Source organism: Coenobita brevimanus, chromosome 71 (assembly GCF_032717465.1).
Source record: "Coenobita brevimanus isolate Jiangsu-jjx chromosome 71, ASM3271746v2, whole genome shotgun sequence".
In the NCBI taxonomy this organism is placed as follows: Eukaryota; Metazoa; Arthropoda; class Malacostraca; order Decapoda; family Coenobitidae; genus Coenobita; species Coenobita brevimanus.
The window spans coordinates 5,588,756-5,608,821 of record NC_137024.1 but is presented as its reverse complement, the minus strand read 5'-3'; the positions used below and the strand labels follow the sequence as shown (position 1 = coordinate 5,608,821).

Sequence of the window (20,066 nt, the reverse complement as noted above, 5' to 3'; positions counted from 1 at the left end):
AGAAGAGAAAAAAGTGATGTATTGGGGTATAGAAAAACCAACGTTGCTCAGAGCCAAAGCGGGGATCCTCTCATTGGCTCAGTAGCAACGTGCACACCTATGAAGCGCGAGGGCCTGAGATCAAATTGTGGCCAAGACCAGTGATTAACTTGTTAAGATTCAGTTTTGTTAGTACATATAAAATTTAATTTGACGTTTTCAAGAATGTTAAATCTGAGAATTTTACAAATTTTTACAGATTCTTTATTAACCCTTTAACCGCGGGCATTGTTTTGCCCCGACTGGCCTCTCCCGCGGGGGTTCCAGCCAAAATGTAAACAAACTTTAAACCTTTATAACTCTATACAGAATAAATCTAGAGCGAAAAATAAGGTACCATTAGAAAATACTAACCTTCGGCTTTGCATTGATGTAGGTTTCATGATTTCGTTGACTATCACTGGATGGGCAGTGCCGTTAGAAGTGAGCGATCTAAAATCACTATTTTTCGCTCACACACCATTACCTTCGCTCACACACTATTACCAAATGCTAACTTCATTCTGATAATAATACTATAAACATATATGAACACTGCACATACGATAAACACCCACTCTGTGTTCACTGAGGCAGGTAAAAGGCACTGTAATTGTCTGCACTTCACTGCCACATCAGCGGTGTTGTAATCACTATTTTTCGCTCACACATCATTACCAAATGCCAACCTCATTCTGATAATAATACTATAAACATATATGAACACTGCACATACGATAAACACCCACTCTGTGTTCACTGAGGCAGGTAAAAGGTACTGTAATTGCCCTCACTTCACTGCCACATCAGCGATGTTGTCACTCACACAGCTGGGCAGATACTGATGCGTGTTGGTCAGGGGTGGGGTGGGGGGCCCGGGGGGTGGGAGGAGGGAGGTGGAGGTTGGCTGGAGTGAAAGAACTTAATAGCTACTCTCCCTTGAAACAATTGGTTCACGGAAAAAACGCGGGGTATTCAAAATATTCACAAACATTCGAGAATGACACCCGCGGTTTGGTCCAGTTTTTGCAATGTCATTCTGGAATGACACCCGCGGTTAAAGGGTTAATAAGCCAAGTCAAAGTCATAAAGTGGCCTGTTACGCATTTTTTTTTTTTTTTTTTCATTTTGAGTCAAGATATTAGAGGCTTCGGCAGTGAACATCTTGGTTGTTTTAGTTTTCACTTAAACATATCTCCTTTGGCCTGGAAGATTACGTAACACTTTAGCCTCGGCGCCTGGTTTTCTCGGACTCTTAATAGGTTTGGCCTGGGAGATTTCGTAACATCTCTTCCTAAGTGATATATCTTGCCTATTATCTATTATTATTTTTTCCACTTTGCATGTTACAGATACAAACTATGTCATTACTAAACAGGCAGGAATAATATGCAATGAAATATGAAGACGTATTACAAAAAAGGAAATAGTGGCACAAAGACTCCCATAGCAATGAGTATAAATCAGTAACAGTACAGTGTTTGGAAAACTTAGGTCAAATAAGACGTATGACGGTACAGTGACTGCCATATCAGTGCAGATCTTCATGTCCCGGGCATTTGTCATGGGGAAATAGGCAAAAAATCTAAACCGTTTTTTTTTTCACCTCTGCCTTACGTACTGTATTGACTCGAGATTATTCTGATGTATAATAAGACCAATTATTTGCTTATAAATAGGTTATTTTGCCATTCATACTATGCATGGGTCATGCATGACAGGCCTGGAGTCAGTGGAATGTGAAGCTCAGAAACAAAACTTGCTAGAAATCTATGCTGAAGCTGCTATTTTAATGATGACCTGAGGTGAATTAATGTTTATCACTAGTAATACCCTAGTCAACACAAATATAAATCTATACTGAAGCTGCTATTTTAATGATCACCTGTGGTAAGGTAATGGCTGTCACTAGTAAAAGCCAAGTCAAGACACAAACTGGATATCCCACATTCTGTATTCCATGTACCTGCAGCCACCAACATTTTCCAGTAAGGTATATAGCATGCATAGTGTTCAGTGCGCCACTTTTGTAATAAAAGTTTCATATTCATACACGCCTTTCCTTCAGCATAATAGTACTTCTGTGTCGAATTATATGTGTCAAGAAGAATTAAACAAGGAGATAAGGCAAAATGAGTTGTCTTTCAGTGAGCCGCCTTGAAAAAAAAAAAAATCTCGTGTAACTCAACTATTTATTGGCCAAAATTGATTAATATTCCTACCTCATAACAGTATTTCCAAGTCAAATTTCATGTGTCTTGGTGAATTAAATCAAAATATGAGACAAAATGTGTTGCTATCTTTCAGTGGGGTGTGTGAAAAACTAATGTTCAATACAAAATCTTTTATAAATTGGCCACTTATTGATCAGTTTTGTTTATTCCAAAACCATTACACTCAGACCTCTGTGTGTATGAAAAAAAATGTCATTGTAACACTGAAAACTCCCTTTCTTATTTCCACAACACAGATCTTGAATAAGCTGCATAGATGACTAAACACAATCATTTCTTTTTTGTCATAAAAAGAAAAGTAAAATTATCCTTTAAATAACCGAAATTGCAGCATAAAGAACTAGCATCACTTTTATTTACACGAGTAAAGTTTGCCGTGACAAACGCCCCTTAAGAACGACTGTTTAATTGGTTAGTTCCACTGAATGACAATAAATATAGCAAAAAATTATTATTTTTTTAAATTACTGGAAAATGATTATATTAATAAATCTTTGAACTGAAAATCTCTTATAGCAAACCATTCTTTCCCAGAGCTTATGGAAATCGACGGGAGGAAACAAATATGAAAAGCAGGACGTCATAGTACTGAGGAGATTACTGAAGATTGTTGCTAACACATTCAACGCCAGGGAATCTCTTATACTGACTACATATTGCCCAACTATAGCAAGAAGAAGGTAAAGTTACATCATCATATTAAGCCTACTAAATTATGATTAAGAATACTTTAACCACCTTACTCTGAAGTGACAATAATCAGGTAGTGCAATACAGGCGCAAGGTTATAGGCAAAGACTATATAGTTTCTAAATTATGGTTATTAACTGAACCCTCAGATGACGAGAAGCCAATCCTAAGTTGAGTATAAGCATCAGGAGTATATAATATGTAAAAATTTGTGTCCTCGTCACAGGGTTTAGAATATACCATGGCAGTTTTCAGGAGTGGTCAGCTAAAAGGTGCTCAGAAACGAAGACAAACTAGACTCATAAAGCGATAATATAACGTGAAAACAGAGAAAAAGAACCATTGTTTTCCACTTATATTTTTAGTATTTGTCTGCTTTCATTTCTGTTCGTCTCAGGTCATTTACCTCACTGCCGACGGCCCAGAGGATGAAGAAGCGCTGGCACACGAAGAAGTGTTCTGAGGAAGAATTCATAAAGGATATTAGTTTTTTTTTTTTTTTTCACGAAAGTCTGCAAATCAGAGGAATATCAGGAATATTTTTTCTTCACTTTCATTCTGGTTTGGTTAGGATGGTGCTTTGAAACTTTTTTTTTTTTTTTTTTTTTTTTTTAAATCAGGAATAATTGTGTGTGTTTGTAGAAGGTGGGGGCGCTCACCATCCACTCACTCAGTGTAGTGCTGCTCTCGGGTGTATGCCCTTTCCTCTCCTCCCTCATTTCCTTCCTTCCTTCTTCTGTCTTCCTTTACTTCATTCTTTCCTCATCCTTCTGCACACTGGTGACTTTACACTTTCTCCTTTGTCTTTCGTTCTTTCATTCTTTCCCGTTCCTTCTGCCTATGAGTGATTTTATACTGAGCGACAAGCCAAAAGGTTTCCTGTAACAAGGAAACCGTTTACTTCGCTGGGTGGTAACCATATAACCAAATTATGGCGCCTGATGATTTAGTGGGTACTTGCGGCACTCCAGTTGGATTGAACCGGTGAAGGTTTATATCCAAGGGATGGTTGAGGTTATTGCTCACGTAATGCCACTCAGGGATGAGTGAGGCTGGTTACTCATCTTAAATGTCAGGACCAATTTGCCTAGCTCCGGGCTCCTAAATTCCTCGTGGGGCAACATAGGATTGGATGATGGATTGATGGATGGATGGATGGTGTGTGTGTGTGTGTGTGTGTGTGTGTGTGTGTGTGTGTGTGTGTGTGTGTGTGTGTGTGTGTGTGTGTGTGTGTGTGTGTGTGTGTTTTCATCTAGTGTCGCTATGAAGTGTTTAGTAGCTGTGTGAATGAAGATATAATTATAAAGTAATCTTACACATAACTAAGGACTTCTGCTTAAAGCTTTAATCGGAGACGGGAAGGCAAGACCCAAGACACTACTTTTTGCCGGATATTTATAGAACGCCTGCGATAGATATGATCAGCCTGCATCCCATATTACAGTGCGCAGTCAGCAAAGATATGGAGACGCCAAGCACTTTCCGGCTGGTCAGACTAATGCACTCCGTTTGTTTTCCCATTTTCCTTGTTCACCCAGCGTTACAGATGGGGACCTGGAGGCAACTAGAAAGACCCAAGGCTGGAAGTTCGCAGAAGAGTTGTTCTTGACAGGAGAAAAAAAAAATCCATTTTAATAAGCCATTCATTTCGAGATGCTTGGACACTTTGCGCATAGAATACTGGAGGTCATGGGCAAAGGGAAATGCACACTAACGTAGATCCTGAGGTGACCTTCTGGATGCAGGAAGGACTGAATAATATATATTTTTTACTGATAGGAGAGAAAAGCCCAGTGAGTGCATTGCTAGACAGATATTGTGTACCTGCAGTAATATCTGTGGGATGCAATTAGTCATTAAAAAAAAAAAAAAAAAAAAAAGCAGGGTCGTGCTCTGGCGAAAACTGAGACAACAAACACTGATTGTCTGTCACAGTGACCCTCGAACAAATGACAGGTATAAATCTAAATCTTCTCCATCTGTATCCGTCACATGGTTCAGAAAATGTCGTCAAAGATCTGGGGCTTGCCTTCTCTTTCTCGATTCAAGTATTACCCTCTTTAGCCTGAGGACGTCTTTTTCTGCTCTGTTCATGCTACTGCCAGGCGAGGCGACTCAGGTTAGGGTGCTATAGTAATAAAGGAGTTGATGAAATTTTACAATAAAAACTTTCCAGCTCAAAAAATCTTTCCTATGCCGAGTAAAATCATCTTCAGGTTGTAGGAGTTAGGAGTTTGGCGTGTTTCGCTAGTTTTAAATAATTGTGAGACAAAACTGTGAAGATAAATGATTTCTGCCTATATACATGAGCCATAGTTTCTGCTACTTCTCTACCCGTATCCCTGACTGCAACAAAAGCCAGATGGTGATTCGTACAGTAACTTTTCCAGGCTGCACAAGTGTCAGCGCGAACTGTTACTGTTTACCAAAGCTTCCAACTACCACCTTAGCACTGACAAGCAGGTGTGGGATTCACAAACATATTTACGATTGATTCCTTGCCATGGCAGACTTGTTTTTGCAGGAAGGCACGAGAAGAGTATGCACTCTACTTCCTTGTTCTCCCTGCATAAAACAGATGTATCCAGTGTTAATTTTTTTCTCGTAATGGATGTATGTTTTTCGTAGAAGAAATAGTATACTTGGAAGGACTCATAACTCTTCTTTCCCTGTACTTCCGCCTAAAACAAATTTTGATTATGACAGGGAGTCGATCGTAAATTTGTTCGAGATTATCATCCCCGGTCCTCCTTGGATGTGAAACTCTGGCTACGACTTCCCTGTAGACAGCGGCAGGATTAGACGGTGAGCAGAAACTATGGCACACAAGTGTATAGTCAAGGACAAAAATTCGCTTGTTTTTGCTTATCTTTTCCTCTGCTCACGAATATTGAAAGACACATTTATGTCTCTCTGCCCGCAAACGATTTACTTATGATGTGTCAAGGAGGAAATTAACGGATATATCGTAGGTGTGAATTAGACCTGGGACTGAGGCCTGACCTCCAAAGCTGGCCCTGGCCTCGAAGCCAGCTGGAAAGTGTACAGGCCTTGTGACAGTTCCGACACCAAACCACAGTTATGGATATAGAAGTGAATCCCAGAACACACACACACACACACACACACACACACACACACACACACACACACAAACGGGTGGGGGGAGAGAATCAGCCCAGTGATATATATATGCCTGTGGGTTGCATAGACACAATAAATACAAATAGTAAGGGTATGTGCAGACAGGTTTTTGCCCATGAGGTGGAACCCAGAAGAAGAGAAATTAAATCTCGGTGAGTGTTTGAGTGACCCATATTTAGTGACACAGTGTTTTCCAAATCTAGGTCTTTCTTTCCTCTTGTGAGAGACCTTGAAACCACACCACTTACATCTGAAGTAGTGTTATGAGGCTGGCGGTGTTGATGAGATATAGTTTAATAGGTTTGGAACATACTAGTATTGCAGTCAGTCAGTTATAAGAGAGTGCACCATCATGTCTAGTCCCGAACACAAACAAGATTGCAATGCCAGCACTATCTTCGGCACGTCAAGTGTGTGAATGCGAAGCTTAATCCACATCCCAGTATTGTTATTACCACAGAAGCCAATATTATTTGTGTTGGTATCTCTCAGTTTCTGAGTTCGTTAGCAGCATATATGATTGTGAAAACTACTGTGGTTTATGTTGTACTGCTACTCTGTAATAGGGTACGTCTGTATTGTTAAACATCTGTATTATTAAACTATATTTGTCCTAGTTTCTGTTCATCACAGCAGACAAGCATTCAGCAACTGATACAGAAATATCAATGAACTACGTAGATAACATATTCAGCATATATGTTTAAGCGATATTTACATGTACCAGTCTTGGAATTATATAAATGTCCACGGTACTTTATTTTCTCTAGACCAGCAGCAGTTGGGGTAATATTGCCACACTGTCGACAGCTTCATTCCCTAGTCCTCGTGTGTGACTATCTTTTGAAACTACATTGCTAATTACTGCACATGTCAAAGGCATCACTCCATGCGGATATAAGTGCATTATGTGGTTATTATCGGATGTAAATCAAATTCCCATCCAAATATCGAAGCTAATTCCGTATACCAGGTGACTTAACAATGATCAATCCACTACCCCATCTCTTCCCCATGACTCCTCCACCCAGTTCACGGTTCATTGATGCACGCAGATACTCATATGAATGTTTTCAAGGCGATTCTATCTGCTTCGTTTTTGTATCCTTTATTAATGATGTTCAGAAAAGCAATTTAAAGAATTACGGACCAATATAAGACATGTAAATAAATAAAGGAAAAAACGTGTGTCCGTTTTATGTACTTACATATCTGAAAGTAATCACTGACCGTACAACATAATGAAATACAGTTTGTGTCTTTGGAAAAGGTAGTATTTTGGTGCTATTCTGCTAATTATTGAAATTTTAACAAGGAAATGAAAAATACTTATTGAGTACAAGAAATGAATCCTCTAAAACGGGATCTGTGTGAACAATGGAATAACACAGGAAGACTTTCCGTCACCAAATTATCTGAAATTCCATACGGGAAAAATTATTGGAAGGTCATTAAAACTGGACAGAGACTGGTGAAGCAAATTCCATTCAAAGCTACATAATCAGAAAAATAAAAAGTTCTGAGACAATGAGCATGTCCCTGCATTCAGACCGTGACCTTTACCTCCACCTTGACCTACCATCCATTTATACAAAAATATCATTACTTCTTCGCATCCCCACACACAATTCTCCAGCAGAGTGCAAGAAGGGCCATTGTCCAGAAATCTCATTTTTCAAGGGAAGTAAAAGAAGATGTCTAACCGTGTTATAAATTCAGGTTTTCATTGTACGTTTGTAAGGTATATGTGAAACCCTCCCCAGTGAGTCAAGAGATTGGCGTTTATACCACTGAACAACACGTCACTTACGATGGTACTTCTTTGGCGAATCTCAGATTTGGTATCTTTAGACACTGGCCCTCCTTGCACACAGCCGGAGAACTTATGTGTCAAGTTTGATTCAGATTGCATTATTGATTAAAAGATAATCCCACTCCCTGATGCTGCACCTAGAACTTTGGCCTTGACCTGTTACCTTAAATTCTGCTAATTCTCTTTCAAAATCAAATAAATTATTCCCAAACCACCACACAGCGTATATGCTAAGTCTGATAAATAAACGGAAAATACATTCATGAGATAGCTTATGCTGCGCCACGACACTGTGCCATGAATTTTGATCTCGGCCTGTGACCTTGACGTTTGACTGTTCTGTACAAAAATCGAATTACTTCTTTTCCAAACCCACACACAGTACAGTATAAGTGCAGAGTTTGATCCAAATAGTACCAGGTATGCGTGAGATAATTTGTTAGCATATACAAACTGAATCAATCGCAGAAGCTACTACCGTTAAAAAAATGCAAATTAAAAAAAAAAAAAATCATCGCTTAAAATTAATGAAAAGGTTGCTGGAAGGTGACGCTTTTGTTTGTCGCAATTTTTCAAAACCCGAAGAATGTCGTTTTCCAATCCTGTACCCCATCCATCCCTTAGCAAACATGAATCGTGAAATGGTGGTGAGGGTGTTTTCAGCTTTGGTTAGGTGTTGATTTGTGCAATAGTTTTCTCTAGCTGTCATGGATTCACAAAAATCATAGCAAGTCAATGTTTGTTTCATAATAGTCTTCACGAAAACAAATAGCAGTAAAGTACCTGCCTCACTCCCTCCTCTGTCCCTACCAGGAATCACTTTTGCTCCATTCTGCCCTCAGCTCATCCAACCATCATCCCCTCACTACCGTTGTCTGCTTTCTCCCCCCTCTCCCTCATGACCCGTCGGCAAGTACAGATATGCGCGTACTAGGGACAGGGCAGCGCCACTGCTTCATCGGCAAGGAGTTGTACAGTACCTACCTGGCATGCTGGGTGTGTAGCACTCATAGCCCGGGTGTCCCACATACTGTTCCAAAATCCGGCCTGGATCAGTCCCGTCCTGCGTTTGACACTCGTACGCCACAATGTGATGAAGGTTACTACGAGCGTTCTTCCCGTATATCATGTTGAACTGTAGAAATAATAAAGCCATGGACAGAATACACGCATGGGCATACAGTAAATGCACCCGCAAGTCACATATGCACCCATTAACATCCATTCAGAAGCATTCATATTTGCCTATATTCATTCTGGTCATTTTAAGTAATTTAAATAAGTCTGGGTACAATCAGGATAATGTATGTTCTTTAAGGTTACTTCAGATTAAGTGCGTAATAAGTTCAGGTTAAATATATTCAGTGAAAGCATTTTTATTATAGTTATTTTTACTTACTTCAAGACCGCTGTTTTTAATTAACCTTTGGTCTGCTGAGGTCACTCAGTGTTCATCAAGCCCAACATTGATCAGGCGAACCTTACTCGTCTAAAGCCATGAACGAAAAATGAGTCCCTTTCATACTAAAGTTTCCAAGATTTTTCTTCTTCTTGGTCATCATCGTCTTCCTCACGTGCATTGTGATACGCAGAGTGAACCTATATGAGCGCAGAGTGTGTTTGCTTTCTTGTTGCTTATCCCGAGAGGAAGTGTTTTGCTATATTTCCCAAAGCAATGCTCTTTTCTGTGTCTTTTTGGTGTTACTTTTGTTGTTCTCACCACCATATGTTGCCACGGCATCATAACTTTATTTCTGGGCTGATTAGTCTGAAAATTACTATTTACTGTATCTGGACCTGATATCTCGAGACAGTTTTTATATTTTCAATTTGAACCCTTGAATATAATTTATATACCCCAGAGTGTAAATAGGCGGATACAGAACCACGAAAAGTCGAACGCGAAATCATCAGAAACCAAAACACGCAAAGTCTATTCACAGACTTTAAAAAACACCCATCCCAATAAAAGGACGGGTTTCCAGAGGGCCTTAGCGCACTGAGCCGGAATGAGAGTTTTCTGTCCGTTCTTTCGTCCGCTCTCTGGAGGCCGCTGTCGAGGTAAACTCAGTAATGGACCGATTTAGAAGACTGAGGTGTTGACTGAATCATCTACGGTGTGCTCCCGTTGCAGTGATGGACATGCCCAAAGTCACGGTGACCAAAACTGTCTTGAGCATCGGTAAGGGATGTAAAAATGCAGTATTTATGCCCTCATCTCAATTTAGATACAACCCACTGCAAACTGGCAATCTGCAAAAACTTTAAATACCGGCCTGTGATGGAAATAGGTAAAGAAGTAGAGCGGTGGGTAGGCAGAAAGTCTGAAGGTGGTGTATGCAGGAATGTAGACAGGAAGGTAAGGAGATCGGGAGGGAGGCACGTAGGCAGGTACGGAGTTGGGGGAGGGGAGTAGGTTGCTAGGTAAGGATGTCGAGCGGGAAGCAGAGGGAGGTAGGTAGGTATACAGGTTGCTAAGGATGAAAGGAGGTAATAAGGGAGGCAGGCAAAGGGGTAAGGTAGGAAGAAAGGTAAGTAGTTAAGGAGGCAGGTAAGTAGGGAAAAACAACAAGAAGTGTAAGTTATCCTTTTTATGTTGAAGGAATAATTTGCACCTTAATACCACAGTGTAACAGAATGGCTGCATAACCCGAGATCGACGCAAAAAACAACGAATCCACTGTACACGGCAGGGATCATACGAGACTGGCTTCGAGACCCTATCGTGGCAAAAAGCAACCAGTACCGTATTTTCGAACTGGTTACGGTAGAGGTGAGTTCAGTTTGAATATACCTCCTACTCTTATTGCTCAGTGATTCTTTCCATTTGAGTTACAAACAAATACATGTATATGCGCATGAGTAACAAACTTTGGGAATTATGAATTTTCTTGCAAATGTTGCCTCTCTTTTCATCGCTAATATTTCTTTATTTGCTCGGTGTTTATTTATTTATTCATGCATTCGTTCATGTATTTACTGAAAGGCAGGAGCAACGAAGAGGTAGGGCTGGGTAAACAAGATTGGATGGGATGAAGAAGTACAACCTTTGAAAATGGGCATTGTGCACGAGGTAACGTTAGTGAGTTAAAGGTTTAAATCAAAGTTTTCGCCCAGAAGAAGACAAAGAACAGGAAGAACACAACAGTAAGAATACGTTGCTCTCCGGTACCTTTTTCAGCGGGTGATAATATCTCGAGACAGTTTTTATATATTTTATATATTTATTGCTGACTGAGATACGGGCCTCTGTTTTCATGCGATCCATTTGTGTCTATACAGTGACAGGACTCACCCCAATGTAATGGTGTTTCTTTTGCCACTTTGGTATCTTCTCAACATGGCACCAGTAGAGTGTGTCCTGCGTGTGTGGCAAAGTGGCTCTCTGACTCACCCGCCACACCTGCGCATCTTTTGGCATCTTCTTCTGGTAGAATGGCATCAACACAAAGGCGAACCTGATGGAAATCAAGGCTTATGAGGGTATACAGAGGCAGGCGGGGTACACAGACTTAAAGACAATGTAAAATATACAAAACATACATTATAAAACAATACAAAGAAAGTTCACAAAAATATGTGCACAAAGCAACAGTTATTAGTGTCGAAGACTCAAGGCAGCAATCCATATAAACCAGGAAAACAGAAACAATTGTATACGATTATAGGCAGGCAGATTTTTCTGGCTCTTTGGACCAGTCCTGGTGGATCTAAACTGTCGGGGCCTCTCTAGATGTTTGTGAGAATGGACTGAGATCAGTCCTTTCCTGACTGCTTTTCCTTTTGAATGGGAGAATCGAGTGGGAGCAACAAAGAAGCAATTAATTGAGCTATGTAAATAAATTACCGAAAGAGAATATGTCGTGTGAATTATTAATGTCAGAGTTCTTAAGAGATGTGATAAGGTACTGTAGTCTGTTTACCATCATTCATAAACTGATACTGAGATTCTTACAACACGCTGTTAGAGCAAGGTAGAAATAAAATTACCTTAAACCAATGTTACAGTTCTCATCCTTGTAGAATTACTACTGAGGAATACTTGCCACTACCGTCTTTACTTTTTATATTCCTTTGAGATTAAAAAAATTTATGTTTTTCTCCAGTCGTGATTTTCCCATTAGTTTAGGCATAAATGAGTGGCTTCAATTTAGGTCTTAGTGATCATTAATTTCATTAAGAATCTGCATTATGTCACCTTCCCACAGTACTGGCTGTCAGTTATGCGAAATCCATTTTTTTTTTTTTTTTTTTTTTTTAGTTCATTGACAGTCTTTGTGCTATCAACCGTTTACCCCCGACCAAAAACTACACTTTTCTTTTGGTGCTAATGTGCAGCATTGTGTACAAGCTGAAGTTGAGGACAATGTAGCTCGTCAGTTCAGCCCAGAAGACGGGACGAATAGTCCAGTCTGGACAGGTTGAACTGCTTCGCCAGAACTTCCATGAAACTGACCCAGTCAGCCTGGACTGGTCGTGAAAATGCACTATACTTTGTTTACTCTGACTTGGCCCAGATTTTCGTCTTCTGCAGCTAATTTCGCATAGCTCAGTGGTAGAAAAATACAATACTACTGCTCTGTGACAGGCATCATATTCCAGTGCTAATGTATTCTTACAGTTCAGCATTCATTTTGGAGATATGGAAAGTCCAGGCCAAGATAGTGTAACTTGAGTATAGTAGTTGGCCAAGTGACAAACATATGACATCCGTGACGTACTTGTTTCCCCGATGAGGACCGTGATAGGAAGGGTGTTCGTCACTGGGGTCCCTGGATCCCCACGCGTACAGCAGCCGCACAGTCTCATTCTGTCGTAGAATAATTGGCACACAGCTTTTAATTCCGTCAGTCCAGTTATATTTTTTTCTGTTTTTATTCTTGCTGGATTATTTTATTCAGATCAGGAGGGTAGTAGACGGGTTATATATTGCCTTCATTAAATCTTTCACAGGTGGTCTCTCCCAAACTCAAAAAAATCGACTGGTGACAGGAACAAACAAAATTAAGAACCATTAAGCAACTTGCATATAACTGTATGCCCTTACTCAGGGCAAAACCCCTCACCCACAGGCAACTCAGAAACACAACCAGAAAAGGCAAACAGCGTCACACGAGCATGTTTTCTTTCTTTCTTTCTTTTTTTTCTAGCAGCATTGTCCTGGCAACATCTCTTGATAACTTTTATGGGAATATTTTAGCACAAACTTTCACATCCACAAGCATCCTCTGAAAAGTTACCACCATCATCGAGTAACCGGAGAAAATCTGCCACAAAATTGCACATGTAACGCCGCCTTAACTCTATAGGTGACACACGTACAGTATATAGCGCTACACATCAGTTATACAATATAATTTCACACTGTTCGACGTTCACACAATAGAGACAGCAACACAACATGTCAAGTGTGCTCGACTTTGTACTGATGTTCGCCCAGGTAAATCGGTCTGGTATCTCCTTATCGTGGGCCTACTCAGTCCCTTCCAACAACTGCAATCACACACTGACCGTAAGGACGTAGTCGTGTGGGTCGCAGGTGTTGATGTCCCTGGCCACAACAAGGACGGTGTGCGTGTCGTTCTCGCGTGCGTGCAGCGGCCGCCAGTCAGCGTGGTCGTCGAGGGGCGGTGTGAGTTCACCCACGCCGTGGCGGTCCTGCAGGAACAGTCGTCCGTCCTTCACCCAGGCGGTGATCATGTCCCCGCCAGTCATCCCGCCATTAGACGAGAACCCGAACCCCAGCCAGCCACGGGTGCGAGCATGGATCTCCCACACCACCTCCTGCATCGGAACACTGGTACTTAGGAATACCAAAACGAGCATAACATTGACACAACAACATTGTCAGGGAAACTATAACACACCAGCCATCCCGACATAGGCCGGGTGGGAGCATGGATCTCCCACACCACCTCCTGCATCGGAACACTGGTACTTAGGAATACCAAAAGAAACATAACATTGACACAACAACATTGTCAGGGAAATTATAACACACCAGCCATCCCGACACCAGACACAGGCCCCATAGGTGTTGACATGGATTTTTCATGCCACCTCCCGTCAGGGACAGACAATAATACAAGAAAAAAAAAAAAAAAAAGAGCATAAACTGACACAGCAGCATTGTCAGGGAAAACGTATCACGCCAGTCATTATGCCGTTAGACGAGAATATGAACCCCAGGTGGCCACGGGGGCGGGCATGTATCTCCCACAATATACCTCCTGTAGAAAAACATGGACACAGAAGACACTGGTTTCTCTGTCTTAACCATTCGACTGTTGGGATGAACAAAATCGTTTGGTTTTACCGTGATTTGATTCCTGGGAGTACCAAGAGCGGAGAAAGAGTCACTCGATATGGTTATTGAAGCATTTGCTAGGATTTCTCTCCCAGCTGAAGACAATCGTCTGCTGTCAGTCTGGAGTGCCTCAGCTGCAAGGAAAGTATTAAATTGTAAGCAAACCCCTTATTTCCCAGATCACTTATGGAATACTTGAAACTGGCCCATGTGATTAGCCTGCATCCCACATTACAGAGAGTAGTCAGCAGAAAGTTCAGATTTGTTCTATCATCTCGTGCATCATATATTACCGTCAGTAACTGAGGGCTTTACCACAGTTTTGTCTTCATAGTTCTAATATTGATTATGTGTGTGTGGATGAAAGGATGCAAAGATGCATAATGGATACAAGAGTTTATAGAGGTTGGGGGAGTGGACTTTCTGATCACTACTTGGTGGTATCCAGAATTAAGATCCAAGTAAGATGGAGAAATAGAAGAAGGGAAGCACGGGAAGAAGGAGTAGTTGCAAGGAGAGTGGAAAGGTTACAAGAGGATGAGAAAAAGGCAGAATATAAGAGAGAAGTGGAGGAACGATTGCGTAAATATGAATTGGAGCAGATGGGGAACGTGGAAGATCTGTGCAGGATATTCACAGAAGAAATATGTGCAGGATATGATGTGGTGTGTGGGCTGAAGAGATGACGGAGGGGGGGTGCAGGGAACAGCATGGTGGAATGAAGAGGTGAGACAGGCTGTGGCATGAAAGAAGAAAGCATACAATGAATGGATGAGAAATAGGGACGTGGAAGAAGTTGAGAGGCGGAAGAGAGAGTTATATGTAGAAGGAAAGAGAGAGGTGAAAAGATTAGTAAGAGAGAGTAAGAAGAGAGTGGATGAGGAATTTAGAAGGAATTTGAGTGTAAAGTGGAGGGACTGTAAGAAAATGTTCTGGAAAGAGGTGAAGAGAGTAAGACAGGGTGGCAGTGAAGTTAGCAGGGGAGTGAAAGATAAAAATGGTAGATTACTAGTGGAGAAGGGAGAAAAAGTGAGCAGATGGAGAGAACACTTTAAGGAATTGTTGAACATAGAGCATGGAAGTAATGTGAGTATAAGTGGCTGGGGAATGGCTGGGAGAAGGAGGGAGGTGAGAAGACAGGAAGAAATCAGTAGGATAGAAGTTGTGGAAGCATTGAAGAAAGTCAAATTGGGGAAAGCCCCAGGAATTGATGGAGTGTGTGGTGAAATGCTGAAGCATGAGGGAGAGATAGTAGTTGAATGGATGTGGAAGATGTGCAGATTGGCTTGGGAGGAAGGTAGAGTCCCCTAAGATTGGAAGTCAGGTATAATTATTCCCTTGCACAAAGTAAAAGGGGAAAAAGAAGTGTGTGGTAATCATAGGGGCATTTGTTTTCTTAGTGTAATAGGAAAAGTGTATGGTAGGATACGTATAGACAGAGTTAGGGAAAGAACAGAGGAATTAGTTGGAGAAGAACAGGGAGGCTTTAGGAAGGGAAGAGGTTGTGTAGATCAGATATTCATTCTTAGATCTTTAGTGGAAAAGTTTCTAGAGAAGGGAAAGAAGTTGTATGTGGCTTTCATGGATTTGTAGAAAGCATATGACAGGGTGGATAGACAAGGATTGTGGAAAGTATTAAGAATATATGGAGTAGATGGGAAGTTGTTGAATGCTGTGAAGAGTATGTATGATGGTGCTAAGGCTGCAGTGTGTGTGGATAGTGAACTGAGTGAATTTTTGTCTTTGAAGGTTGGGTTGAAACAGGGATGTGTCATGTGTCCATGGTTGTTCAATCTGTACATGGATGGGGTAATAAAAGAGGTACAAGGTAGAGCAGTGGATGTTGGAGCGGCCCTGGTGAGAGGGGGTAGTGTTTGGAAACTGTTGTTTGCTGTGCTGTTGAGTGAAGACGAAGGGGAGCTGCAAGGCTTGGTGGATGAGTTTGGGAGAGTGTGTAAGAAACGGAATCTAAAGGTGAATGTAGGGAAGAGTAAAGTGATGGTCTTTGAGAGAGGCGAATTCAGTGAATGTACAGTGAGGTTGGATGGTGAGGAAATGGAAAATGTGAGTACTTTTAAGTACTTGGGTAGTGTGATGCGTAAGGATGAAAGTTTGGAGGGTGAAGTGCTTGAAAGGGTACAACAAGAAAGAAAGGTTGCTAGTTCCTTGAAAGCAGTGATAAGAAACAGGGAATTGAGCATGGAAGTGAAAAAGTTACTACATGACAGCACTGTGCTACCACCTCTAACGTATGGAATTGAAGGTTGGACGTTGTTGGAAGGACAGAAGTCAAGAGTGAGAGCAGTGGCATTGAGTTTTTTAAGAGGAGCCTGTGGAGTCACATAGAGAGACAAGCTGACAATTGAGGATATAAAGGAGCGTTGTGGTTTGGATGTGGGTGTGATAGGAAGCGTTAGGAGGAACACACTGAGGTGGTTTGGCCATGTGAAGAGGTGGAGGGTGAGAGACTGACGAGGAGAGCGTATGTGAGTGAGGTGGAGGGGGGTAGATGGAGAGGGAGGCCGAGGATGAGATGGAGGGATGGGGTGGAGAGGTATATGAGAGAGGGGGTGTGAGTTGGGAGCAGGGCAGTAAAATGGCAGGGGACAGGGCGACGTGGAGGCAATTTGTTTGTGGCTACCCCGTACGGGATTGAGGCGTTAGGCAATATAGATAGATAGATAGACAGTTCAAATATTTTGGTCTTTAGACTTGGTTTTAGTTTTTGTTGCTTAAACCCGGTCCATCTCTTCGAGCAGACCCAACTACCACAAGTAAGAAGCTTGTCCCTATGGGGTTGTCTTACAGGTGTTCTACACTGGTGATGTTGTGTCTGCATCTTAGAGTGGCATGTGCTGCAGTGCTCCATTATGTGTGTTACGTTGTGTGGTCCTCTTCTACAAGCAGGGCATGTGTCATCTGTGATTCTACCCAGCCCATAGCTGACCTGGTAGGTAAACAGGGCTGGGTTATGTCCTCATCTAAGCCTAGGTAAATGATCTCGATCAGATCTGCTGAAGTATACCTCCAATGGGTGGATGTCAGGATGCGGGTCTTGCAATATAGCACTCTGATCAAGGTGTGGTATTGCCTTGCAAGTGAGTATATAAGTGTTTCTTGATTGTTTGTGTTGGATTGTCTGGAAGTGAGATATTGTTGTAGAAAGGTTGATATTGTATGGTGATTGTTTTATGTGCCATGGTGTGTTGTGTGTCTCTGCCATGTAATGACACGGGCGTTATGTATTGGCACAGAATGTTTCATAGAATTGTGTACGTACCTCTCATATCAAGGCAATCTCTGACAGGGAGAAGTTTGGTTTCAGAATGTAAATGAGCTGTGGCAGTGGTTTTGGTGCAGCCAGTGATGAAGCGTCGGGCGTGGTTCTGTATGATTTGCAAGGTGTTGCAATACGTATTGGATAGGATGGGAGCCCATGCCGGGGAGGCATATGGCATCACTGATCTAATGTATCGTTTGTAAAGACAGTATTTCTTTTTATTGCCCAAATTTTGGCCCTTTAGTTGCCCTGAGTGCACTGAGTCTGGGAGTGCATCGTCTCTTGATGTCTTGTAAGAGTCCGGTGTCATATGTCGCTCCAAGGATTTTAGTGGAGGTTGTGTGTGGCACATACATTACCAGGTGTAGTGTGAGGGGAGTACCTCTGTTCATGTTTACTGCTTGTGATGAGTGTTGTGGTGGATTTGGTATGGGCGATCGTTAGCCTGTTCTTCTAGACCTGAGTTTGCAGTGTGTTGAGGTAGTCCTGTTGCAGTGTACAGGTTGTGTCCGCAATTCGGTTTGTGGTTGTTATAATATCTGAATATGAGACAATGTTTTTGGTTGGCTGGGGTGTAGGAATATCATGCATGTATAACTCCGTTAGGGAAATTTCGAGTTCGTGATGACTTGCCAGGGAATGTAACATGTTCTTGTCTACCAAACAAATAGCTGGCAATTCAGATTTAGCAAACACCGATTGTCTACCTTAATGATTATCATGTAGTCGATTGGTATTAATGGAAGTCGTCTTTATTACATATGAGGATAACATTTAACTTCGTGAGTCCGATGACATCTTTCGTATTCTATTCTTGTTATCCCCCACCATTATTCCATATGGTGGTGATATAGGAATCGTCCCTGTCCGTCCGTCCGTTCGTCTTTCCATCCGGGCCTGTATCTCGGAAACTACCAGGTGGGTTGGTTTCATGTCACACAGAAAGAGTATGTGTCGTAGTTGATGCCAGTAGTAAAATTACCATATTGTCTGTACTTTACGAGCCATGACCATGTAAGGAAAAATCTGTTATATTTTGGATACTTCTTGCTAGATTCTCTTCATAGCTCACAGAAAAACAGAGTATGAGTAATAGTTTATGTCCTTGTATGTGAAATTGCCACATTGTAAGTATTTTACGAGCTATTTCCATGTAAAGAAACTAATCTGTAAACAGCTGAGTCTTGGAAATTACTTGCTGGATCATCTTCACTTCTTTAAGAAAGATATATACGAGTCCTAGTTTATGCCCTTACATGTGAAATTACCATACTTATTAGTGCATATCTATATATTTTTTTACCTAATGGTGGAGATCCGTCTTTGCTGAAGGCTTGTTTTTACAGGTTTTATAGTACTTACCAAAGACCTTTTGAGCTGGAGAGGTTACATGTAGATTAAGTTATCCCCGTCGCTGCTAGAGATCCTTCCTAAACTGAGTGAAATCGTCTGGAGACATCAAGAATATAATATAAATAACGTCGTTTAGGTGAAAGGATAAACATAATGTTGGGCTTAACCAGTACCAACAAAGGCATATAATTTCCACAGTAACAGGAAACACATAACACAGACACAGTAGCACCAGCATTATCTTAACCCTAATAATAATATTGACTTTAGCTTAGGTTCGTCTGAATGTAACCCAGTGGACTACAGGCTGAAATGCAGACCACCATCACACTCTCAGGGGATGAGTAGGGAGTTGGGGAATGTTTGTATAACAGGACAGCCCCACCGCCCAGTTATATCAGTGCCACCACGTGAAACCGCCCCTCTCCAGGACCATACCAACCCTGAAACTCACTAACTAACGGAGTAGGAAGGATTCTGGAACAAGAGAGAGAGAGAGAGCATGAAAGTGGTAAAGCTATCTAAAGTGATTCAAAAAATGTTCCATGTATATATTATTCACTAATTAGGAAAGCAATCACTAGCTCACAGTAACAAAGCCACAACATACTTTACAGGGTTACTGTGGCTGCTCTCTCTCTCTCTCTCTCTCTCTCTCTCTCTCTCTCTCTGTCTGTGTGTGTATATGTGTGTGTGTGTGTGTGTGTGTGTGTGTGTGTGTGTGTGTGTGTGTGTGTGTGTGTGTGTGAGAGAGAGAGAGAGAGAGAGAGAGAGAACTTGCTGAGTCATGTTACTGCTGAAACAAACTGCACTGGGTGAGTCGATGGGTATGTGGGTAGGTAGGCCTATGTGGGTTGGTGGGTGGATGGGGGAAAGGTCCATTGAGGAATAGGTCCATGGGATAAATCGGTCCATGGGGTAAATAGGTCCATGGTTGGAATAGGTCCATGTGGGAAGACAGGTCCATGAGTGAATCAGTCCTTCAGGGAAATGGGCCCAAATGGAAACATAGGCTCAATGAGTAAAAATATATCCACGGGGGAAATTGGTCCATGGCAAAAAATAGGTCCATTAGGGGAGTCGGTTTTTCCCCATGGAGTGAAAATAGTTGCATGAGGTAAAATAGCCCCAAGAGGGAAATAGGTCCATCAGTGGAAAACTGGTTCATGGAGACAATAGGTCCATGGTGGAAATAGGCCCATGGGGAAAGGTTCAGATGGAAACTAG

At 41.6% G+C, this 20,066-nt stretch overlaps 1 protein-coding gene across 1 annotated transcript in view; it reads right to left on the bottom strand.

The window, feature by feature from the left end:
* LOC145406681 (DBH-like monooxygenase protein 1) overlaps positions 1-20,066 on the bottom strand; it is a 588,166-nt gene that overhangs the window by 26,168 nt on the left and 541,932 nt on the right. The window contains exons 3-7 of the mRNA XM_080277778.1: positions 13,411-13,683; positions 12,621-12,709; positions 11,195-11,357; positions 8,884-9,034; positions 3,349-3,401 (exon numbers count right to left, since the gene is read on the bottom strand). Of these exons, the coding sequence (XP_080133904.1) occupies positions 3,349-3,401; positions 8,884-9,034; positions 11,195-11,357; positions 12,621-12,709; positions 13,411-13,683 (729 nt within the window). The remainder of the gene's footprint in view (positions 1-3,348; positions 3,402-8,883; positions 9,035-11,194; positions 11,358-12,620; positions 12,710-13,410; positions 13,684-20,066) is intronic.